Source organism: Oncorhynchus tshawytscha, linkage group LG03 (assembly GCF_018296145.1).
Source record: "Oncorhynchus tshawytscha isolate Ot180627B linkage group LG03, Otsh_v2.0, whole genome shotgun sequence".
Classification (NCBI taxonomy): domain Eukaryota; kingdom Metazoa; phylum Chordata; class Actinopteri; order Salmoniformes; family Salmonidae; genus Oncorhynchus; species Oncorhynchus tshawytscha.
In genome coordinates this window covers 32,100,129-32,127,050 of record NC_056431.1, presented here as the reverse complement: position 1 = coordinate 32,127,050, position 26,922 = coordinate 32,100,129, and the positions used below count along the sequence as shown (strand labels likewise).

The following is a 26,922-nucleotide window of genomic DNA, read 5'->3' as shown; positions in this document are numbered from 1 at the left end:
CTTCATAGCAAAGGGGATGAATACGTATGCACATACCACTTTCCTGTTTGTTTGTTTTTTATTTATTTTTATTTTAAAAAGTTTTTTTTTTCATTTCACTTCACCAATTTGGACTATTTTGTGTATGTCCTTTACATGAAATCCAAATAAAAATCCATTTAAATTACAGGTTGTAATGCAGCAAAATAGGAAAAACAATGAATACTTTTGCAAGGCACTGTACATTCACTCTTTGGAACAATAAGATCTTTCTTGGTTTTAAACAAGTAGTTAGCTCATCTTGATCATGTGTTGTTCCTTCTCTCTTTCTAGAAGCAATCTGTTACCAGGCAAAAAGACAGATTGATGCCTTCAATCAAACTGAGGACAGATAAATATGAGTGCACCAGACAGGTCAAGGCTTCTTGTATGCATGTCTTTGAGATGTAAGTTATACTATAAAAACATGTTGGGTTGTTTGGATGATCCAATAGCTATGTTGCAGACATTGGGTCAATAGTTGGGATGTTTTCTGTAAATACAGCAAGGTTAGGTTTTTGGTGCTGGCTTATTAAGTTTGGGGTATGGATTTTTGACCCAGCCAGTGGTTTAATTTTCCCGCCACCAGCGTGTGAAGACTTGCAAGTATTTCAGTTCTAGCTAGCACGTCTGAATGAGTATGTAGTTATATAAAATATATAGGTTTTTAAATATATTTTCCTTCATTATTTTCCCCTGACCCCACTCTCCCCCAATTTGAATAAACTAATGGACAACATCACTTAGGCATCTTATTCTTCTAACTTATACATACTTTTTCAGATATATATTTTACAATCATTTTTTGTTTATTTTTTGTACAATCCTTCAAGTACCCTCAACCTCTCCCATCTATATCTGAATACCAACCAGCTCTCATTTTACATGAGTTATCTTGTTAATTTTAGTCCTACCCTTCAGCTCCATTCAACCCTTCCCATCTCTGAACACCATTCAGATTGATTTCTATTTGCCATATATTTTTCAACTGTGCTGTGATGTTTCACAAAAGTTCTGAACCTTTCTATTCTCATAGTTTGTTAAGATTGTAAATGAAAGATAAATTGTTTTGCTCAGAGTATTATTATATTATTGATCGATTGACTATGACTTTTCATTTACCCAGTAGTGCTATTTACAGAGTTAGCTCCAGGTAAATGTTGCAATTATTGAGCCATTAATGAACCTGCGACCAAAAGCAAGCTACATATGGACAGTACCAAAATAAATTATCTAAGGATTCTGTCTCTTCGCAGTAAAATCTATTCTATTGGTTGCAATCATTTTTTTATCATTTAAATTTTAAAACTATGGCGTCGTTTTGTGTATCAGTTCATTAACCATGTGCCATGAAATCGGTGCATCAAACATTTCTTTCCAACTATTTTGCAATCTATATGGCACAGCTGTCAATATTTTGGTCCTCAAATTAAACTGGTATACTTTTTTATTTATCACAATTTCCATTACCCAATTTTGGTGGTTAGATAAAGTACCTAGATCCTCTCTGAGGCTGTGGAGTGAGCCATATTGTGGATTTAAAAGAATACGTAACTCATCAGTGTACAATGACACCTTTGGTTTTAAGCCCTGGATTTCTAGCCCCTTGATATTATTGTTTGATCTGATTTTAATAGCTAACATTTTGATGACCATAATAAATAGATATGCTGATAGTGGACAACCTTGTTTTACTCCTCTTGACAGTTAAATACTTTCTGAGAAGTAGCCATTATTTACTATTTTACACCTGGGGTTACTATACATAACTTTAACCCATTGTTTAAAAGATTCTCCACAATTTTAAATATTCCAGGCATTTACCTATAAATTCCAGTGGTACAATATCAAAAGCCTTTTCGAAGTCCGCTATGAATACCAGGCCTGGTTTCCCAGATTTTTCATAGTGTTCTATTGTTTCCAGTACTTCTCTTGTATTGTCTCCAATGTATCGTCCATGTAAAAAAAAAACTGTCAGATTCGGATGAATAATATCCGACAATACTTTTTTATATTTTTTATTATATGCGCTATGCATTTTGCTAGAATGTTTGCATCACAACACTGAGGGGCCTCCAATTTTTTAAATGGATTGGATTTTTATATTTCCCTCTTGGTTGTTTCAGTAATAATGAAATCAGACCTTGTTGAGTATCTGATAATCTACCTAGGAGTGGTTAAAACATGCTAATAACGGTCCTCTGAGTACACCAAAAAAGGTTTGGTGTACCTCAACTTCTCTACCATCCAGCCCTGTCTGGAATAAAACCATTTCATGAGAAAAATACTCATTCTGATTGGCTGGGCCTGACTCCCCAGTGAATGGACCTGGCTGTCAAGTGGGTGGGCCTATGCCCTCCAAGGGCTGCACCCCTGCCCAGTCATATGCTTCCATAGATAAGGGCCTAATGAATCCATTTCAATTGACTGATTTCCTTATATGAAGGAATTCATTGAAATTATTGAATGTTGCGTTTATATTTTTGTCAGCATATAAATAAATTATCTGGGTTCCCAAAATACTGATCTCCATAATATAAGCAACTTTTTGAAAGCTAATTTTCTCAGCTAGTCGTTACCAGGATCTGAACCATCCTTTAACTGGAACAGAATATGCAAGTATCCCTTACCAAAAATACAGGCTTCTGGCAAACTGTTGTGGCAAACCTTTAGCCAATTTGCCAAAAATGTCCAGCAAGGTCATATTTTCACATGCAAATTAAACTCAGCAAATAAATAAATGTCCTCTCCCTGTCAACTGTTTATTTTCAGCAAACTTAGCGTGCGTAAATATTTGTATGAACATAACATGATTCAGTAACTGAGACATAAACTGTACAAGTTCCACAGACGTGTGAATAACAGACATGGAATGATGTGTCCCTGAACAAAGGGGGGGGTCACAATCAAAAGTAACAGTCAGTATCTGGTGTGGCCACCAGCTGCATTAAGTACTGCAGTGCATCTCCTCCTCATGGACTGCAACAGATTTGCCAGTTCTTTCTGTGAGATGTTACCCCACTTTTCCACCAAGGCACCTGCAAGTTCCCTGACATTTCTGGGGGGAATGGCCCTAGCCCTCACCCTCCGATCCAACAGGTCACAGACGTGCTCAATGGAATTGAGATCCTGGTTCTTCGCTGGCCATGGCAGAACACTGACATTCTTGTCTTGCAGGAAATTATGCATAGAACGAGCAGTATGGCTGGTGGCATTGTCATGCTGAAGGGTCATGTCAGGATGAGCCTGCAGGAAGGGTACCACATAGTGTTGAGATTGCCTGCAATGACACACCGCCCCAGACCATGACGGACCCTCCACCTCCAAATTGATCCCGCTCCAGATTACAGGCCTCGGTGTACCGCTCATTCCTTAGACGATAAACGTGAATCCAACCATCACCCCTGGTGAGACAAAACCATGACCCATCAGTGAAGAGCACTTTTTGCCAGTACTGTCTGGTCCAGCGACGGTGGGTTTGTGCCCATAGGTGACGTTGTTGCCTGGTGATGTCTGGTGAGGACCTGCCTTACAACAGGCCTACAAGCCATCAGTCCAGCCTCTCTCAGCTCATTGCGGACAGTCTGAGCACTGATGGGGGGATTGTGCATTCCTGGTGTAACTAGTGCAGTTGTTGTTGCCATCCTGTAGCTGTCCCGCAGGTGTGATGTTCGGATGTACCAATCCTGTGCAGGTGTTGTTAAACAGTGTCCACCTGATGGCTCTTTGTGTATTTCTCGCGCAAAAGACAGAGGTAGCCATTTTTCCACCCAGTCTCCAGATCTCCTCTAGAGCAGTGATGTTTTGGGGCTGTTGCTGGGCAACACGGACTTTCAACTCCCGCCAAAGATTTTTTTATGGGGTTGAGATCTGGAGACTGGCTAGGCCACTCCAGGACCTTGAAATGCTTCTCACGAAGCCACTCCTTTGTTACCCAGGCAGTGTGTTTGGGATCATTGTCATGCTGAAAGACCCAACCACGTTTCATCTTCAATGCCCTTGCTGATGGAAGGAGGTTTTCACTCAAAATCTCACGATACATGGCCCCATTCATTCTTTCCTTTACACGGATCAGTCGTCCTGGTCCTTTTGCAGAAAAACAGCCCCAAAGCATGATGTTTCCACCCCCATGCTTCACAGTAGGTATGGTGTTCTTTGGATGCAACTCAGCATTCTTTGTCCTCCAAACATGACGAGTTGAGTTTTTACCAAAAAGTAATATTTTGGTTTCATCTGACCATATGACCATATATCTCCCAATCTTAGGTAGGCTTTGTTACTTTGGTCCCAGCTCTTTGCAGGTCATTCACTAGGTCCCCCCATGTGGTTCTGGGATTTTTGCTCACCGTTCTTGTGATAATTTTGACCCCACGGGGTGAGATCTTGTGTGGAGCCCCAGATCGAGGGAGATTATCAGTGGTCTTGTATGTCTTCCATTTCCTAATAATTGTTCCCACAGTTTATTTCTTCAAACCAAGCTGCTTACCTATTGCAGATTCAGTCTTCCCAGCCTGGTACAGGTCTACAATTTTGTTTCTGGTGTCCTTTGACAGCTCTTTGGTCTTGGCCATAGTGGAGTTTGGAGTGTGACTGTTTGAGGTTGTGGACAGGTGTCTTTTATACTGATAACAAGTTCAAACAGGTGCCATTAATACAGGTAATGAGTGGAGGACAGAGGAGCCTCTTAAAGAAGAAGTTACAGGTCTGTGAGAGCCAGAAATCTTGCTTGTTTGTAGGTGACCAAATACTTATTTTCCACCATAATTTGCAAATAAATTCATTAAAAATCCTACAATGTGATTTTCTGGATTTTTTTTCTCATTTTGTCCGTCATAGTTGAAGTGTACCTATGATGAAAATTACAGGCCTCTCATCTTTTTAAGTGGGAGAACTTGCACAATTGGTGGCTGACTAAATACGTTTTTGCCCCACTGTAAGTCTTCAGTTTTGATGATGCCAAAGACCCAACACTAGAAACATGGCGCCACACATAGCTGGTAATTAGCTTAGCATTAGCTCATCAGTACAACCTTCAAAAAGTATTTTACACACACATCGTATGTATCCATTACAATCTATGCAAGAATCGGAATGCATGATTTGTCACCAGTTTGTCCGGCTCAGTAATGCCTCAAATGTAAATTGTCCTCAACAGTGAAATAGGTTACTTCTTTGTAAACTAATTAAGACAGAACACACTTCAATTTAAACTTAGAAAATCATTTCTAATTAAGAAATTGAAATACAGCCAAAAGATAATTAACAGGCAGTGTGTCTTGGTTAACTGTCCAGACATCACGCGCATTAAAAAACTCACGCTGGGGCGACCGTTAGAGGTATTTGGAACTCACTCGTGAAAAGGTTAATAAGCCAGCACCAACCACCTAACCTTGCTGTATACACAGAAAACATTCCAACTATTGACCCAATGCCTGCAATCAAGCTATTGGGTCATCCAAACAACCCAACATGTTTTTATAGTATAACTTACATCTCAAAGACATGCATACAAGAAGCCTTGACCTGTCTGGTGCACTCATATTTATCTGTCCTCAGTTTGATTGAAGGCATCAATCTGTCTTTTTGCCTGGTAACAGATTGCTCCTAGAAAGAGAGAAGGAAAAACACATGATCATCAAGATGAGCTAGCTACTTATTTAAGGCAATGAAAGTTCTAATTGTTACAAAGAGTGAATCTATTGGCTACATTTTTGAGAAAAATTCATTAATTTACTTACCTTATTAATCTGAAAGACGATACACTCATTTATCACTCAAAAAAAGTGTTAGGAGTGTGTGCACCACAAACATATTTCCAGGGTGTTGATGCATCCTCCTCCCAGTACAGTCTCTTCCAATCAACGCATATTGTTGCGCGCTGGCCAACTAGCTTAGCTGTTGTGCTAGCTAACATGCTACTTAACCGTGACACTTGCATATTAACATGTATATTGGTATTAAAAGACAGCTACATATTCACCTAAAAATGTGTTTAGGCAAGTTAGTTAGCTTAGCTAGCTATCACATGAATTGTGCAAAAATATGATGGCTAACATTAGCTAGCTAAGTGCTAGCCAGTCAGTCAGTGGCGCTGACAGATTGAAACAGATATCAACCAAATGTGTTTCAATCTATCCCATAAAACATGACATTGCTAACTAGGCATCATTTAGCTAATAGAATTTGTTTAATAAGTTAGACATTTACCGTACAATATTGGTAGATACTGTAGCTAGCTCGATAGCTTGGTTTCCATTAGATGTTTCTTATCCCCTTCATTGGTCATCAACAGTTACTGGTCTTGGAACTCCTGTGTTCACCAGAAACAGCTTGCCACAGATTCACCACTAGTGGCTAACGTTTGCAAAAAAAAACATTTAAAAAAAAACGTATTACCAGAAGTTTCTGGTAATATTTTGTGGCAGACTATTTAGTTTGCAGCACATTTGCCACAAACACATTTTTGTAAGGGATGATCTTTTGTAAGGGATGATACAAAGCTAAATAAAACATTTGTCTGAAAAAAGAGGGAGCTCTGGGAAATTGTTGTCCAAAAAGTTTTGACTCATCTGTCCATAGAACATTCTTCCAAGAGTCTTGATGATCATCCTGGTGCTTCCAGGTGCTTTTTGGCAAACTTGAGTAAACTTTTTGGATGAGTTGAGTTCCATTTATATCTGGCGAAAACCAAACACTCCATTCCACAGTAAGGACCTTGGTGGTGGCAGTGTGATGGTTTGGGGATGCTTTGCTGCCTCAGGACCTGGACAACTTGTCTTAATAGAAGGACCAATTAATTATGTTCTATATAAGAGAATTCTACAGGAGCATGTCAGGCCATCCGTCTGTGAGCTGAAACTGAAGCGCAGCTAGGTGACGCAGCAAGACAATGATCCAAAACACACAATCAAGTCTGCATGTTCATGCTTGAAAAATCACAAATGTCACTGAGTTAAAGCAGTTCTGCATGCAAGAGTGGGCCAAAATTCCTCCACAGTGATGTGAGAGACTGGTCAACTACAGGAAGCTTTTGGTTGCAGTCATTGCAGCTAAAGGTGGTGCAACCAGTTATTTAGTGTAAGGGGGCATTGGGTGTTGCATAACTATTACTATCTATTACTTTTTCACACAGGGGCATTGGGTGTTGCATAACTTTGTTCATTAAATGAAATAAGTATACTTTTTTGTTATTTGTAAATTCAGGTTCCCTTTATCTTATATTAGGTTTTGGTTGAAGTTCTGATATTCCAAAATAGAGAAAATCAGAAAGGGTGCAAATACTTTTTCACGGCACTGTATGTCATACTATATTATAATATACTGTAAAATGGTATAAATCCATTTGGAAGACTGTTATTAATAAAAACATAACATCAAGTCCATTATAGTCTTTGAACGGAACATACTGAATTTTGAATTAGAGTTCCCAATTTTACAATTTTCCTTTTTGTTCAATGAGAATGGTGTTAGTCATTGAAGTGTATGTGCACATGACATTGCTGCGTGTACACCTTCCCTTTCTTTAGCCCCACTGACCGGATACCTTAGTCTGTCCAGTCAGCTGTAGGTCTCCCCTTGAAAGTGGCTCCATAAAAGTTTGTGTGTGTGTCCAGACCTACGTCAACCATGGGCCTCATCCATGTGGCTCTCTGTAAAAGTGTGGTGTGTCTGTCTTTGTGCGTGTGTGTGTGTGTATATACTCTGTTCTCTCTGGACCTCTGTAGGCTTATATCCCATGTGGCTCTTTATAAAAGGTGTGTGTGTGAGTGGGTGGGTGGGTGTGTGTGTGTCTATCTATAAAGGGGTGCAGTGCGGATGTCAGTTGGGGTGGGTCAGGAGACAGTGTCATCATTAAAGCAGTCGCCGTTTCCTAAGGGCCACCATATGGGAGGCAACTGGAGGGGCCTAGAGCTGTCTGTCACTCTCCCACACACACACACCAACATACAGACTTCACATCAATCTTGTGGACTGTAAACAGTGCATACACGCACATACAAAACATTAAAAACACCTTATATAAAACACCTAATATTGAGTTGACCCCCCCTCCCCCCTTTACCCTCAGGACAGCCTCAATTTGTCTGGGCATGGAATCCGCAAGGTGTCTAAAATGCTCCACAGGGATGCTGGCCCATGTTGACTCCAATGTTTCCAATAGTTGTGTCTAGTTGGCTAGATATGCTTTGGGTGGTGCACCATTCTTGATACACATGGGAAGCTGTTGAGCGTGAAAAACCCAGCAGCGCTGCTGTTCTAGACACAAACCGGTGCTTCTGGCACCTACTACCATACCCCATTCAGACACTTAAGTCTTTTGTCTTGCCCATTCATCCTCTGAATGGCACACATACACAATACATGTCTCAATTGTCTCAAGGATAACATAAAAGCTGTTGACCTCTCTACTCCCCTTCATCTTCACTGATTTGAAGTGGATTTAACAAGTGTCATCAATAAGGGGTCATCGCTTTCACAATTCACCTGGTCAGTCTGTGTCATGGAAAGAGCAGATGTTCTTAATGTTTTGTACACTCAGTGTAGAGAGCCGCAGGGACAAGGCCTATGGCTGACAGAGGTTTGGACAGACACAGGGTGCACACACACTGTTGAGCAGAAATAGTTGACCATTCAGCAGCACTGCATGACTTTTGAATAGACCTGCAATTATTTGCAATGTCTTAACTAGGTGAAGGGAGCTTTGAAGAGAAGGAGGAAAAGAAAGGAAAGAGGGTGGGGAAATAATAACAGAAGGTGAGATGGAGGGAGGATTGAAACGGGAGAGAGAGGGAATGGAAGGAAGGAGAGAGGGAGAGTGGCTATGTAATTGAAAGTGAGAGGGAAAGGTGGAATGGGGTCTGTTCTCACACAGACAGACACTTCTGGTCTCTGGGCCAGAAGCAGGACGTTTTTAACTAGTGTTTTTAATTAGAACACGTTTCTTTCCTGCTGCCTGCCCTCTCTCTCTCTCCCCCTTTCTCTCTCTTTCTTACACTGGTTAATTGGAGACAGGTGTTCCCCTCTTTCTCTTCCCCCAGTCAGCCGTTTCTCCCCTTATTCCCTACTTTTCTTCACATAAAAAATAATAATAATAATAATAATACATTCTAGGAGACTCGTGATAAAAAAAAAAGTATTAAAATAATGTCCCAGTTGATGATGTAGGCCAGGGATGCAAACTAACAAAAGGATGGTACACTAACTTATTTTTTATTTATTTTAATTAGAGGAATTTATAGAACACAGCAGTAGTCTTGCCTAAAGCACTTTATTTTGCATTGTTGCTCCTCAACATATCCACAATACACTCAGACACACACACACAAACACGTGCACAAACATAAACACACACAATGGGTGTGGGAGCCAATCTCATGATGTGCGCGTCTGTCTGCATTCATCTGTCACTCTCTGTCTGTCTTCCGGTGTGTGTCTGTTTGCCGACCTGCATTCGTGTCCATGTGTCCCTGCATAAGCATGTCTGTGGTGTTATCCCCAATGCCCAATGTCAGTAAAGCTGTAAATCCTTGTCTTATGTACCTTCCTCTCTTGCTTCTTACTATTGATACAGGCCCAAGATCCTCCAGCACTGATTTGCCCCTAAAAGATGGACTTACTTTGTTCCCCATTGTGTGGAAACCTTTAGCCGGCCTTTTCTCCTTCTGTGATGGACAAGGCTTATCGGAGGATAATAGGCGGAACTCTTTTGTCTTTTGACAATTCTCACACAATTCGGGGCTGTGGTGTATTCGTCGCTGCCACGCTATTGGGTGTGCACTGGGGATTGAAAGGAGAAAGAGAGAGAGGGAGATGGGCCTCTCTTCTCCTCCTCTGTCTACTTTTTGTCCTTTACCGCCGACACCTCTTTTTTGTTCCCACCTCTCATTCATTTCTCGGCTTCCCCTCTGTGAAATGAACACTTCAGCTGGCCGGAAACATTTAATCTGGGTCCCTTTTGAAGAGGATGAATTGAAACTTGTCCCACTCACCGCCACCTTCTTCTTCTTCCTCACCCTATGGGTGGAAATGGTTGTGAAGTGTGGCTTGAAGAGGTGTTTTTGGTCAATAGTGAATAACATCTGGAAGGGTACTCGGATTGAGTGCTATTAACTGATAGAAGTCTCTCTGCCATAGAGGAACAATAGACAGGCACAAGTAACTCTCCATGAAAAGAGCCATGGTGATAATTGAGTGGATTTCTATGGTCTTTCTTTCCCAAGTGCCTAAAGCCACAATATGGAGTTTGTCTTTCCACCACGAGGGCAGCCCCGCAACTTAGTTTGCTGTAAAACTTTAAAGAAGGATGGGGCTGAAAAAAGCAACCACTCTCAAATTATTAAATGGTGCTATTGATGCAAGGACTGACAGTCCATGAGATTGACATAATAGTTTTGCTTCTGTATTGTACATGGTTTGTTTACAGACTCAAATGACAACACGAAGAATGAGTAATACAACCTTTTTTGGATTTACGATATGGTTTTTGATCAAATTGTAAGGTATTTATCGGTAAAATTCTTCCGCATTCAATGGGTATATACTGTATATATCATTGAGAGACCATTGAAATTACCATTGAGTAGCAGGACATATCCTAGATTGTTTCTATTACATTTTACATTTTAATACCCACTCACGATAACCTCTACCAGTGTGTATCCTGGCTCGACTGGATACTCTCCACACAAATAAAAGCACATAAACATGTTCTCAGATGTAATCAGAGAGGGGTTGACCATCTTCACTACAGCCAGTGGGAATATACCTGTCATTTGTTACTTGTTATTTGTTACCACTCCAACACATTTTCCCAGTCCAGTGAGAATTTGTATTGTGTGGTGTAGGTGGGGGTAATCTATGTGTGTTATCTAGTGGGGGGTACTCACTATGCACTATGTCTGTCTACAGGCCAGAAAAGGTCCACCCTGTAAATATGAAAATAAATACCTTTAAGTGTGTGCATGTCTGTGTGTGTATCTGTGTGTGTATTTGGGGGAAAGGGGAATTGGGTAATATTGTGCTAAGCCCCCAGCCAGCCAGCGTTACTTTTTATGTTGCTGTAGCAACGTGTCTCTTGTGAGGTTGTGACCTCAGATGATTACAGTACAAAGCCTATTGGGCTTCGAAAACCCCTTTGAAGATGAGAAGTCTTTGATGGTTTGTATTTATGTAAATCTCCCCGATATGATTTAACCAACTGAGATTGAATGGGGAGATGATTAAAATTGCCCCTATTTGAGAAATCTTTCAATGGAGCCGTTACTCTTTGTTTTTTTAAGAATGTGTTGTATGTGTGCGTGCATGTGTGATATTTGTGTCTTTTATTTAGGAAAATAGCACCACTTTATCAGGGCTTATTTATATCAGCTCTCCTCTCCCAGAGGGAGGAATAGACGGTGGGAGGGAGGGGGAGAGAGAGGAGGGGGACATGGCGTTACAGATTTCTATTGGGCTTTTCTCCCCTTTTCCATCTCTCTCCCTCTCTCTTTTTTAACAGGCCTTGGACGTGAATATCTGACGGAGAGAGTTTTTCTGTGTTTCCAGATGATAGATTTAGGAATTTGGGCTACCCCACTGGCAGTCCATAGCTCGCTGTGAACTCGTCTGTTGAAAATAAAGAATCTTAGTTGAGCGTACTTATTAGTGGGAACCATGCAGAATAAAGGGCCCCTGCAAAGTGTCATATCACAATGATTGTTGCACCAATCTCACTATTCTCTTCCACCGAGGGGGCACACAAAATTGACATAATGTTGAAATTAAACACACTTAAAGACGGCACCACATTTTGTTTTGTCTTCTTTTTTTTTTTGGTGTGTGTTGTGTATATGGACCATGTAGTTAAATGGGAGAGAGAGTCCAGAATGCTTCAGAAGAAGGGGAACCCTGGTGATAATGTAAAATAAAATTTCCTTCAGCTTGACGCTCCTCTCTGCACTGCCTCTCTTCCTCTCGTTTGCGCTGCCTGGTCACTCTCTCGCTCGCTCTCTCTCTCTCCACAAAAGATCACTTGATGTATTTTTTGTACAGAAATTAAAACGATGCAGGGAATAGGTATTGACAGTTGTTTTGCAACTCTCTCTCCCCACAATTGCTCCTACTTGTAGCAAAACCTATTATTTAAAGCCTTAATCCTGAATATTTTTCATGGTTGCAATTCCCTCTGACATAAACAGTTTGATATCTCTGTTTCCCCCCCATGTTTCTCTCCATAACTGGGTTTGTGTTAATGGCTACACTCCCTGAGTGTCTGTCCCTGAGTAAAATGCTAATGCTGTTGAACAGTTTGGGTTACGATGTATTTCAATGTGTGCTTATAAATGGATTATAGGCATGGTGATATGAACTTTTCCACCATAAGATTTGATAAATACACATATAAAGCTAGTTTTGATTTGAGATCTTAGTTAATGGTTTACATGTACATTTTACTTAATGTATACATGAACAAAATTATGATACCTCCAGCTTACCCTCATGTAATGTTTGACCATGTATTGCGACTGTGCTGTTTGTGTATGCTGTGGCTGTCTCTCTTCTTGAGAGTAATGGCATCACTAGAAAATGAAGCATTGTGATTTCATATGTGCTTCTGTATTCAGATACGCAATAGTCGTAATTTGTGTGTGTGGTTGTGTGTGTGTGGCTTTTGTGTGTGTGTGACAGTTTGTTGACAGGTTTCAGCACCACTTGAATGGACGAGCGCTGACGGAGCCCATTCGCCTGGTCACCTTTGTGGAAACCGCTGTGGGCCTGCTCAATTTTAAGGTAAATTACAAACAAAACCACCAGGAAAATGCCTGTGTCAGACGTTTTACTACCTCATTCACTTTTTATTAAAGCTGGCATCAGACAACGCAACTCTCCAAGTGTCACCGTCCAAATACGAGAGACTCAAAGCGTCCGGACAGTCTCTCTACATCTCTCTCTCAAGGGTTCAACTCTTTTGTGTTTATTCTGGTTCAGGCATGATGGTAAAGGGCCACACCCTCTCATGCAATGCCATGCCAATAGGCCTGGCATTGCATGAGATAACAATCGATTTAACACGTAAAATTTTAAAGGTCACGCCCCTCACCCTGTTTGACCTAAAGTCATGAAATTCAGTACATAGGACCTTCTCACAGCAAACAAATTTGCCTCAAGGATCCATGAGGTCCACCATGATGGATTTTCCGCCATTTAGAATTTTGTGAAAAACACTTAAAACGCTACTCCCCTGGCACCGAATGACCGAACTATACAAAACGTAATATATGACATCTAAGGACAAAGTTCCTAAAATGACCGATAAATGCATATAAATAAATCACGGATATTTGTATTGTAACAAAACAGTACACATGTTCCAAATACTGTGAAGACTCAACATATTCAAGCATATTCAAATTGACTACAGTGGTGCTATAACAGGCACATGTTTATATATCTTAATCTGTTGGACTCCGATTGATGAAATTTGGCACACATGCTCAGGGATGAGTCTAGCTAACCTGTAAAATATGGTTCAGTTTTGCTGAATGCTGGCACTGTTATACTTGACAAAGCATTCAAAGCAAGCTCATTGTCTCATAGCGGCCATATTTTTTGAGCTTGAGTTCTGTAAAAAGTTGCATTTAAAGTCATGAGTACATAGAATATATATACATTTGGTGCCAATCAGTCCAGCGGTCCTGGAGAAGAAGATGTTTAAAGTAGTCAACATTATTGAAAATGGTCCAAAATACCTCAGGCATAATAATGACTTGTTCGGTGTTGAGCTCTGATATTTGGCAAGCGTGGTAAACAGTACAGAAGTAGCTCATCCTGGGGCAATGTGTCCAATTAGTCCTGATGGTGTCCTAGTGGGCACATAGCTAAACCGCGGCAATGTTGCTTGCAGCTTACATTTGCATTGGGTCTCTTCTGAGTTTTTCCCCTCATCCAGACACTCACTTTGACATGTTTTAATGTTATCTAAATTGTGATTGTTTTGTCAGGCATCAAAGAGGGTCTGGTTTTAGTTTGGGCCGACCTTCGTTGCTGAGGGGAAAGGGCACGATTTGGGGGATTTTGGTGGGGTAACACGCTTTCCTCTTTCTTTTAATGTCTCTTTTGTGTGTGTGTGTGTGTTTTCTTTCTGGAGAACATTCTGTATCCTTAGCCAGACTGATTCCCTGGGATGGAACAGGGAAGTATGGCTGTGTCACAGTGAGAAGTGAAATTAATTTGGACGCCGACAAAAGCAGCAGACACATTCCGACCTCTCCATGGCTAACACAATAGAGGATCACATTCCTAGGCCTTTTCCCCCTCTCTCCTCTTGTCGAGTGGTAGTCCCAGCTTCACACAGTCTTCTTAGAAGGCGACAGTGTCTAAGACAGAGAGACAAGATGTGCGTGTGTGCGCGTTACAGTAGATAGTGAACACTATAAGTGCAGGTCTGAATGGGAAATATGACCTGCTTGACTGGGTGAGTTGACAGGGTTCATACTTTCCTTGGCTACAAACACACACACAAACACACTCATCTCTGTGTCTTTGTTGTGTCTTCCCCCAGGTTGTGTGTGAGGAAGTACGTCGTCTGGCTCCTGCAGTTGGCCTACACCATGACGGTGTGGTGTTTGGATCCGATGACTTCTGTGCCAGCATAGGTCCTCTATCATCTCTTCCTCTCTCCTCTCACCTACAATCAATCCTTTTATAACCACCTCTCCTCCTCATCTATGCCCTGTTCTCTGTCCCCTCCTCCCTTCACTGTCTCCTTTTCTCTGTCCCCTCAGCCCCTTCTCTCTACCTCTCTCCTTTTCTATTACCCCCTTCTCTGTCTTATCTCACTTGTCCATTTCTCGTCTTATAGTTCTTGGGCCAGACCCCCGAATTTGGGCCATCGGGCTCACTTGGGGTGACGATGTCTCATAGTGATTTTCTTCACATGACAGCTCGATCAGTTGTTCAATTTCACTTACAGTACCAGCATGTCAACTGAGCCAGGGGCTCCTGAGTGGCGCAGCGGTCTAAGGCACTGCATCTCAGTGCTAGAAGTGTCACTACAGACCCTGGATCGATCCCGGGCTGTATCACTACCAGAAGTGATTGGGAGTCCCATAGGGCGGTGCACAATTGGCCCAGCGTCGTCCAGGTTCGGGGTTGGCCAGAGTAGGCCTTAATTGTAAAACAGAAATACCTTCTTTACATGCAGTACCAGTAATTGATGTTTCAATTGATCATCCTTGAGATGTTTCTACAACTTGATTGGAGTCCACCTGTTGTAAAGGGTCGGAATACTTATGCAAATGTCATATTTCCGTTTTTTTTTATATATATGACTTTGCAAACATTTCTAAAATCCTATTTTTGCTTTGTTGTTATTGGGTATTGTATGTAGATTGAAGAGGGGGGGAAACGATTTAATCCATTGTAGAATAAGTCTGTAACGTAACAAAATATGGAAAAAGTCAAGGGGTCTGAATACTTGCTGAATGCACTGTATATATACTGAACAAAAATATAATCGCAACGTATAGTATTGGTTTCATGAGCTGAAATAAGAGATCCCGGTAATTTTCCATAGACACAGAAAGGTTATTTCTCTCCAATGTTATGCACAAAGTTCTTTACATCACTGTTAGTGAGCATTTCTCCTTTGCCAAGAAATACTCCCGCGGCCCCATTTTCATATCAGGCGACCCCTAGTTTGGGATCTGCTGAGCTAAGGGCTGTCGACACCTGGATTGTGCAACATTTGCCCATTTATTCTTTTTAAAAATCCTTCAAGCTCTGTGTTGGTCATAGCTACACAACCGTTTTCAGGTATTGCCATAGCTTTTCAAGTTGTTTTTAAGTCAAAAGTGTAACTCGGACACTCAGGAACATTCACTGTCTTCTTGGTAAGCAACTCCAGTGTGAATTTGGCATTTTGCTTTACGGTCTTGTCCTGTTGAAAGGGGAATTCATCTCTGTGTCTAGTGTAAAGCAGACTGAACCTCTAGGATTTTGCCTGTGCTTAGCTCCGTTCCATTTTTTTATCCTGAAAATCTCCCCATTCCTTAACCATTACAAATATGGAGAGCAGTACGTGAAAATATGGAGAGTGGTACACAGTAATGTGTTGTATTGGATTTGCCCCAAATGTAACATTCTGTATTCAGGACAAAAAGTATATTGTTTTGCCACATTTTTAATAGTATTACTTTAGTACCTTGTTGTAAACACGATGCATATTTTTGAATATTTTTAATCTGTACAGGCTTCCTTCTTTTCACTCTGTCACTTAGGTTAGTATTGTGGCGTATCTCTAACTTTTGTTGATCCATCCTGTTTTCTCCTATCACAGGCATTAAACTCTGTAACTGTTCTAAAGTCACTAATGGCTACGTGGTGAAATCCCTGATTGGTTTCCATCCTCTCCAGCAACTGAGTTAGAAAGGACAACTGTGTCTTTGTAGTGACTGGGTGTATTAATACATCATCCAAAGTGTAACTAATAACTTTATCAAAGGGATATTCAATATCTGCTTTTTACATTTTTACCCATCTAGCAATAGGTACCATTTTTTGCGAGGCATTGGAAAACCTCCCTGGTGTTTGTTGTTGAATCTGTTGTTGAAAGTCACTTTTCGACTGAGAGGCCTTACAGATTATTGTATGTGTGGGGTACAGAGATAAGGTAGTAATTTAAAAATCATGTTAAACACTTGCAAACAGAGTGAGTCCATGCAACTTATTATGTGACTTGTTATGCAAATGTTTACTCCTGACCTTATTTAGGCTTGCCATAACAAAGGGGTTTAATACTTATTTCTCAAGAAATTTCAGCATTTCATTTTTTATTAATTTATACAATTATTGAAAAACATAATTTCACTTTGACATTATGGGGTTTTATATGTAGTACAGTGACAAAACATAGGAATCTAATCCATTTTAAACCAGGCTGTAACACAAAAAAATGGAATAAGTCAAGGATTGTGAATACTTTCAGAAGGAGCTGAAAAATGTAACCAAATTTGAAAGCACCACCTTCAACTATTATTTAAAAATAGCCCATATTGTGCTATTGACATATATAATGTGAGGCACCCGGGAGAGGAAGTCACTATCGGAACCGCTACATGATTGTCAAGAGAATAAGCGCCGCAGACAAGTAGGAGAACAGTGCCAGCCATCCCCTCGCACACAAACTGATTTGAGCGAGGGCAGCCTTAGCATGCACCGAGACATACAAGACAACAAACGTGAATATCTTTTAATTCCTTGGGGCACGCTCTACCACTAAGGGACAGTTTAGTTGGCAGTCTTGTGTTCCAATTGTTTGTAGCGTGAATCGTTCCTCTTCACACCGAGGTGAAGAGCGAAATAAGTGAAGTAATGAATTCGAGCCTCACACTTATCAACTGTGTAAGGCGGGGCTTCCAGCGAGGTGTGGATTTCATTGGCTTTGTCAGGCATAAAGGTAGATCCTTCAATCGAAGTTACGAGAGTGCGACTTCCCATAGTATCTTTTGCTGAAGTTGACTGACTAAAAGGGCACTTGTTGTATACTGATATTGTTTGTCATAGTGTAAAATCCCTATTGGAAAAATAAATGGGATGGAGGGATGAAAGAAAAAGTGATAACAGAGAAATATGACATTGCTGCAGTGTTAACACACATTTTCAAACTCTAGGGACTAATTCCTCACTGATGTCATGATTTGACCTTGTTTTTTCCCCCCAGAGTTCCCAGTTGTCTTGAAAGCACCAATAGACTTTCAAGAAAATCACTATGAAACATCGTCACTCCAAGTGAGCCTGGCTGCCCCCCTTGGCCCATGGAATATTATTCTCTTTCTCCTCATCCCACCCATCTCTTCTCACTCCTTCTCACTTATCCTTCTCTTTCCATATACACTAAGTATACCAAACATTAGGAACATTTCCTAATATTGAGTTGCATCCCCCTTTTGCCCTAAGAATGGCCTCAATACAGATGTCCAAAGCATTCCACAGAGATGCTGGTCCATGTTGACTCCAATGCTTCCCACAGTTGTAAAGTTAGCTGGATGTCCTTTGGGTGGTGGACCATTCTTGATACACACGGGAAACTGTTACACATGAAAAACACAGCAGTGTTTCAGTTCTTGGCACATACCAAATTGTAATTCCTGGCACCTACTACCATACCCCGTTCAAAGGCACTTTTTTAGTCTTGCCCATTCACCCTCTGAATGGCACACATACAATCCACATCTCAATTGTCTCAAGGCTTGAAAATCCTTCTTTAACCTGTTTCCTCCCCTCCAGATTCACTTATTTACCTGGTCAGTCTATGTCATGGAAAGGGCACGTGTTCTTAATATTTTGTATACTCAGTGTATAGTCAGTCATATGTGACCAACCACTTGATTCGGTCTTATATAGCACAATTTGAAATTGTTTTTTTTACATTGGATGACACAGAGCTACAAAATGGTATATCATGCACTGCATTTTTGAAGACAATGGGAAAGTAATTTTGCTTTGAAAGTTGATAAACTTGTAACCTACATTTTGAGAAAATGGCCTTTGAATGATTTGGTACTACTACTGGAGAACTCTTCTTTGTCTAGACGCATTCAGCATTGCTCACACTCTTAAGCCAGCTCCACCCATCTCTTTAAGGGTTCACGTGATGTCATGTGCTAAACAATGAGTAGTGCCGTAAGGATGAAGACTAAAAGTGGTAGCCTACAATAAGGAAAAATTCCAGGTAAACAGAAAGTGTCCAGATAAAATATTTTATCAATATTAGATGACGTTTACCCAGACACACTTGTCTAAACTGATCGGTCATGTGAAAGGAATGCTATAACCCCAGCCACATATTGAGACATTACATTACATTACAACCTTGCATAACATCAATTCACCTCCCGAGTTTAGATAAGAAGAATAACCTCATACATTGCAATGAAAATGTTATCCGCCTGAAGTGCTGGTACTGCTTGATCTGTGGCAGTGCCCTGAAGTACGGAGTCAGGTGTTGCCAGCCATAGCTTTCCACCAGCACCGTACCATCCTCCAGTCCAACCAGCTGTGGGATGTTGAGCCCTGTCACAGTGCTGTCCTTCACAACACCAGCAATCTCAGACAAAGTGTTCACTATGGTCTTTCTGAAGCTCTGCTTGATGAGGCCGAATCTCTAGTCGGGGGCAAACTTTGTGTGGCCTGTGATCAGGAAGTGAAGGTCCAGACTGTAGTGGAGCTTGTGCTTTTTCAGCTTGGCTGATTTAACAGCTTCTGACAGATTTGCAAATCTGAAGACCTTAGTTGTTCCTCTGGCATTGGCAACACAGGTCTGTCCTGGGCTTAGTGCTTCAGGAATCTCCACAGATTCCTGAAGGAAGACAGCCTGACTGCACTTACCTCTGGAAAATACAGAAATAATGTGAAATCAATAAAAGTTGTGCCAATCATGTTAAATAATCAAAACGTGTTGTTACATACCAAGTGTTGTCATTGATTCCTTGTAGAGACGCCACACTGCTGCTTTTGTCACATGGGATGGCAGGAGCTTTCCACCAAAGTGTTTGTGTCCTGGGTGGCGTCCTGGTAATACTATTGTATTATCCTCTGCGTAATTGTCGCTGCAAGTCCTCATGCTTCAGGTGTAACGTGTTTGCTTGGGCCAGCTCTCTTTTTGATGGGAGACATTAGACCATTCTCCTTGTATGACTGGTGTAGGAGAATCAGGCGTGTTCTACTGATGCTGAAAGACAAATTCCAGATACAAATATTTTTGCATTATAATACAATAGATGGTCGTAATCACCGTCAGACACACCTGGCTAACTTGATGGGTCGTCAGCTAGCTAGCTAACAGCAAGCTTTAACTCGGGGTCTTTTGTTTAGACATGTAGCTAGCTAGCTAAACAATGAACCATAATCCCAATCCATAGATTACTAGCAATACAAACCAATTGTCATAGCTTGCTAAACCAAAGAGGTTCAATGTTAGCTAGTTAGCTAGCTAACATTATCCTATAACTAGCAATGCAAAATGGCATACTGAGATAACATCACTACACAGTTCATACACGTAATGTTGGCTAGCAAGCCATCCAATGTCAGCTAGCTAGCTAACAGCAAGCCTTAACTTGCAATGAAAACAACTTTCTGACAAAATTAGAAACGTATAATATCTGAAACTGTAGCTAGATTCTTACCCGTATACATGGATGAAAGCTTCAGGGCAGACTGCAACCCCTTTCATTAAATAAGACGTCCTGTGTCGTTTCCATTTTGTTTATACAGCTTGTTTGGTCACTCTGGTTCACACTGACCATTTGCAATGCCATAAGATTCATCAGATCTTTCTCCCTCTCTTTCTCCCTCTCTGTCACGGATGCCCTTAGTTTGAAGATGTATTCCAGAGAGGTTTTTTATACAACAGCCTTCTGTGTTCTCTTTTCGACTCCCTATGCATTTGCAATCAAACGCCAGAATTCTATTAATCTCCTTATCATACTCTGCCTCTACCAGACATTCCACTGATTTCAAAACTCGGTCAACTTCTTCCATGACAACAACACTGTTGATCGTCGTTTCTTCCCAATCACTGCGTCAGAAGACTCCACATTGTCTTCTTCAATGAAAATGTTTTACCTAAATCAGGGATTTCCTCATTGTCTGATTCGTTTTCAGAGTCAGAGAGAGTCAGCATGGCACGATCGTCCTCCAGAAAGTAGTCCATCACAACTTTTTCCCACTGACCTTTGTCGATAGCGCCTGATAAATTCAGGGCAGCAATGTTATTGAGAGCAGTAGCAACATATTTGCTGTTCTCCATGGCTAACATTATATCTTTAGAAAAAACTGCAGTAGAAAGGATTATCTACGCATAACGAGCAGCTCATTTTATAGACACAAGATGCTACACCACAGACGCAATCTTAAACTCATCTCTCTGCATGTCCAGCCCACTCATTAGCTCAGCCAATCATGGCTAGTGGGAAGGTTCCTGTCCTTTTCTGGGGCTAAACCAACTAGGCTCGTAATTTAACAACTTTATTCGTATTTACAGATGGCATGCAAGTTCGTTATTAACCTCTCTAGGATACGTGGGATGGTAGCGTCCCACCTGTCAACAGCCAGTGAAACTGCAGGGAGCAAAATTCAAAACAACAGAAATCCCATAACTAAAATTCCTCAAACATACATGTATTTTACACCATTTTAAAGATACACTTGTTGTAAATCCAGCCACAGTGTCCGATTTCAAAAAGGCTTTACGACGAAAGCAAACCAAACGATTATGTTATGTCAGAGCCAAGTCAGAGAAAAACACAGCCATTTTTACAGCCAAAGAGAGGAGTCACAAAAAGCAGAAATATAGATAAAATGAATCACTAACCTTTGATGATCTTCATCAGATGACACTCATAGGACTTCATGTTACACAATACATGTATGTTTTGTTCGGTAAAGTTCATATTTATATCCAAAAATCAAATTTTACATTGGCGCGTTATGTTCACTAGTTCCAAAACATGCAGTGATTTTTCAGAGAGCCACATCAATTTACAGAAATAATCATAATAAACATTGATAAACGATACAAGTGTTATTCACAGAATTAAAGATATACTTCTCCTTAATGCAACCGCTGTATCAGATTTTTTTTTAACTTTATGGAAAAAGCACACCATGCAATAATCTGTGTACGGTGCTCAGATGACAAATCAAGCCAAATTGATATCCGCCATGTTGGAGTCAACAGAAGTCAGAAATAGCATTATAAATATTCACTTAACTTTGATGATCTTCATCAGAATGCACTCCCAGGAATCCCAGTTCCACAATAAATGTTTGTTTTGTTCGATAATGTCCATCATTTATGTCCAAATTCCTCCTTGTTTTTAGCTCGTTCAGCCCAGTAATCCAACTTCATGACGCACGAGCAGACGAAAAGTCCAAAAGTTCTGTTACAGTCCGTAGAAACATGTCAAACGATGTATAGAATCAATCTTTAGGATGTTTTTAACATTAATCTTCAATGGTGTTCCAACCAGAGAATTCCTTTGTCTTCAGAAATGCAATGGAACGCAGGTCGCTCTCACGTGAACGCGCGAGACTGAGCTCGTGGCTGCTGGCAGACCTCAATCCCCTCTCATTCGGGCCCCACTTCACAGTAGAAACCTCAAACAATATTCTAAAGACTGTTGACATCTAGTGGAAGCCTTAGGAAGTGCAACATGACCCCATAGACACTGTATTCGATAGGGCAAGAGTCGAAAAACTACAAACCTCAGATTTCCCACTTCCTGGTTGGAATTTTTCTCAGGTTTTTGCCTGCCATATGAGTTCTGTTATATTCACAGACATCATTCAAACAGTTTTGGAAACTTCAGAGTGTTTTCTATCCAAATATATTAACTATATGCATATTCTAGCTTTCATGGCTGAGTAGCAAGCAGTTTAATTTGGGCACGCTTTTCATCCAAAATTCCCAATGCTGCCCCCTACCCTAGAGAAGTTAAGGCACATGAAAGTTCAAGTGTTCCAGAAGGCATTTCTGCCAAAAAACGCTTTTTGATTTAAAAAAAATTTTTAAACATTCAAATGGTTCTCCTGTGAAGTTGTGACTTGCAACATATGCCTAGTTTCCTGAAACGGGTCACATATAAGCATTATGTTTTCCTGTATGGTAAACCTGTGTGTCTATTTGCTCACAGGTATATTTTCCTGTCTATATTCCTGTAAGCCACTTTGGATAAAATTGTCTGCTAAATGGCATACGTTATAGTATATATTATATATAGTTACCTGTGTCTCCCTCCGTCCAGGTGCCACGCGGACCAAGGATGCCAGGGAGCTGCTGTATGCCCGTCAGAAGGTTGTAGTGACAACCAAGGCCTTCGGTCTACAAGCCATAGACTTGGTCTACATAGACTATAAGGACGGAGAGGGTCTACAACAGCAGGCAAGGGAGGGAGTTCTCATGGGCTTCACAGGTAAATTGAGCCTCCCTCTCAGGCAAGGGTGAAATGAGAAAGGGATAGGTTATTTTAAGCTTAGATGTTAGATTTAAGTTTACAATTAGGGTTATGTTAAGGTTTAGGGTTAGGGAAAATAGAATTTTGAATGGATGTACATTCGATCCACACGAGGATAGAAGAACATAACGTGTGTGTGCTCGTGTAGGGGTGTTAGCTCCTAGCATAGTGAAGCTCAATGTGTCTAGCCAGGCAACTGTGAGTGAGTGTGTGAGACATGGTGGAATCCTAAATCATCCACCACCATCTCTTATTAGTTTTTTATTATTTTGATGTGAACATTAACTTTTTGCAAGTTATTTATTGAAAGAATCTTGTGAGGAATGAGAATAATTTATTACATATAGTTGCAATATTGTGATCTATTACTACTATCTTGCACAGTCATTTTTCAGCATTTTTGTTCTGGTCTATTTGAGTGTTCTATGTTATGAGCAATAACCATTGATGGAACCGTGTAACACTCCGTTCTAGTGAATTACTAGCATGATTTCACACTAGCATTCGTCTTAATTCGCTAAGTCCGTAGTCCATGAGTGGACTCCCAATGTTGCCCTGGGACACGTATGGCGCACGTGCACACACACACACACACAGACAGACAGATGGATAGACTCCCCATGTTGCTGCTCAGTAAAGCCTCTGTGCCAGGTGGGGTTGATTTGTAATGACTTTTCTCAAAAACACACATACACACACATTCATACTATCGATGGCTGTTTTAACATTGTGTAGACTCTCTCTCTGGCCCACATGCCAGCTGATTTACCCTGACCTCGGTTGCCACCGTTACTCTGACACGGCTGAGAACACCGCAAGAGACACGTGCTGTTCAGTAAAGCTTTCAAGGACCTCCGCTAATTCTGTTCTTACATACACTTGGGTTAGAGTCATTAAAATTTGTTTTTCAACCACTCCACAAATATATTGTTAACAAACTATAGTTTTGGCAAGTCGGTTAGGATTTTTTTCCAACAGTTGTTTACAGACAGATTATTGAACTTTTATTTCACTGTATCACAATTCCAGTGGGTCAGAAGTTGACATGCACTAAGTTGACTGTGCCTTTAAACAGCTTGGAAAATTCCAGAAAATTATGTCATCTGATAGGCCTTGAAATACATCCACAGGTACACCTCCAATTGACTCAAATAATGTCAATTAGCCTATCTTCAAACTCAGTGCCTCTTTGCTTGACATCATGGGAAAATCAAAAGAAATCAGCCAAGACCTCAGAAAAAAAGACTGTGACCTCCACAAGTCTGGTTCATCCTTGGGAGCAATTTCCAAACACCTGAAGGTACCACGTTCATCTGTACAAACAATAGTACGCAAGTATAAACATCATGGGACCATGCAGCTGTACTTTGGTGTGAAAAGTGCAAATCAATCCCAGAACAACAGCAAAGGACCTTGTGAAGATCCTGGAGGAAACGGGTATGAAAGTATCTATATCCACAGTAAAACGAGTCCTATATCGACATAACCTGAAAGGTCGCTCAGCAAGGAAGAAGCCACTGCTCCAAACCCGCCATTAAAAAGCCCGACTATGCACATGGGGACAAAGACTGTACTTTTGGAGAAATATCCTCTGGTTTGATGAAACAAAAATTGAACTGTTTGGCCATAATGACCATCGTTATATTTGGAGGAAAAAGGGGGAGGCTTTGTAAGCCGTAGAACACCATCCCAACTGTGAAGCACGGGGGTGGCAGCATCATGTTGTGGGGGTGCTTTGCTGCAGGAGGGACTGGTGCACTTCACAAAATAGATGGCAAAGTGTGTGCGAGCAAGGAGGCCTACAAATCTGACTCTGTTACACCAGCTTTGTCAGGAGGAATGTGCCAAAATTCCCCCAACTTATTGTGGGGAGCTTGTCGAAGGCTACCCGAAACGTTTGACCCAAGTTAAAGCATTTAAAGGCAATGCTACCAAATACTAATTGAGTATATGTAAACTTCTGACCCACTGGGAATGTGATGAAATAAATAAAGGCTGAAATAAATCATTCTCTCTACTATTATTCTGACATTTCACATTCTTAAAATAAAGTGGTGATCCTAACTGACCTAAGACAGGGAATTTCTACATGGATTAAATGTCTGGAATTGTGAAAAACTGTGTATATATGTACTTGGCTAAGGTGTATGTAAACTTCTGACTTCAACTGTATTTATAGCTTTGTTTGTGTTCTATGTCCTGTGTTTTAGATTTTTTTATTAGGTGTGCTTGCTGAAGGCATACTTCAAACATTTTATTATTATTATTTAGCACGCTACTCCTCTTATACCATTTACACTAGAAACGCCGTTCAAACTTTAAAACATGTGGACTGGTATGAATTGAGTTGATTGTATAGAACTTTTCGATATGTTTTATACTTTTTAAGTTACAAATTTGTTGCCCTCCATTCACTTAATGTTATTTCCTCACAGTCCAAATCTCCCCATCACTCCCAACATTCCATTCACTGTAAAAGCAACAATACAACTTTTGACACAAATCAGCTACATTGACAGCTTTTCTAACAACTTTGACAAAAAGTTAGACATCTTCATCTACTTCTCTGCTATTCAAATCTGGCAACCGAACCAAAATATATTATACAGTTCTAACGATACAGCTGATTTAGTAACTGCATTAACACATTTTCTACCAACTTTTCTAAACAACTCCTGTTTTGACCACTCCCCCAACAAGTCAGACAAAAACATAGATTGAATGAAATCATTCTCTACTTCTCTGCTTTTCAGACCTGAGAATGGATTAGGAATAGCTTCTACAGATAGAGCAGTTTTAGGAACCCATCAGTTGCTCGCTTTCTAGATGCAGTAAGGGATGTTAGAAGCTAGCAGATGTATTATTTAGCAACAACAGCTGCAAATTCAAATAAATCTGCATCACGTCTTGAAGTTCACTTTCCTTGCTTTGTCTAACAATACTATCATGAATCTAGCAAATAAGTTTTGTGTGTCAGAGTGCAATATTTATTTAGTTTTAAAGCACAAACGTACTGTATGTTAGCATGTTTTTCACACTGACTTTAGCCATGGCGGAGGCAGGCCAGCCACTGTTGCCTAGCAACAACTGCATTGGACAACAACTGCCTCCATTCACTCCTTTCATATTTCACCAGATCACTTCTCATTGCACTTCTTTCAGTTTTCACAACTGTAGTGTAGACACTGACCACAACCACACAACTACTGAACCACACAACTAGTGACCAACTCATAACCACTGACCACAACTGCTAAACACAACTGCTGACCACAACTACTCAAATCAAATCAAATGTATTTATATAGCCCTTCTTACATCAGCTGATATCTCAAAGTGCTGTACAGAAACCCAGCCGAAAACACCAAACAGCAAGCAATGCAGGTGTAGAAGCACGGTGGCTAGGAAAAACTCCCTAGAAAGGCCAAAACCTAGGAAGAAACCTAGAGAGGAACCAGGCTATGAGGGGTGGCCAGTCCTCTTCTGGCTGTGCCGGGTGGAGATTATAACAGAACGTGGCCAAGATGTTCAATAAATGACCAGCATGGTCAAATAATAATAATAATCACAGTAGTTGTTGAGGGTGCAACAAGTCAGCACCTCAGGAGTAAATGTCAGTTGGCTTTTCATAGCCGATCATTGAGAGTATCTCTACCGCTCCTGCTGTCTCTAGAGAGTTGAAAACAGCAGGTCTGGGACAGGTAGCATGTCCGGTGAACAGGTCAGGGTTCCATAATCGCAGGCAGAACAGGTGAAACTGGAGCAGCAGCATGACCAGGTGGACTGGGGACAGCAAGGAGTCATCATGCCAGGTAGTCCTGAGGCATGGTCCTAGGGCTCTGGTCCTCCAAGAGAGAGAAAGAAAGAGAAAATTAGAGCGAGCATACTTAAATTCACACAGGACACCGGA

The 26,922-nt window shown here is 40.8% G+C and overlaps 1 protein-coding gene across 1 annotated transcript in view; it reads left to right on the top strand.

Annotated features, from left to right (window-relative positions):
• clybl (citrate lyase beta like) overlaps positions 1-26,922 on the top strand; it is a 213,777-nt gene that overhangs the window by 157,791 nt on the left and 29,064 nt on the right. The window contains exons 4-6 of the mRNA XM_024402713.2: positions 12,685-12,786; positions 14,558-14,651; positions 22,803-22,970. Coding sequence (XP_024258481.1) covers positions 12,685-12,786; positions 14,558-14,651; positions 22,803-22,970 — 364 coding nt within the window. The remainder of the gene's footprint in view (positions 1-12,684; positions 12,787-14,557; positions 14,652-22,802; positions 22,971-26,922) is intronic.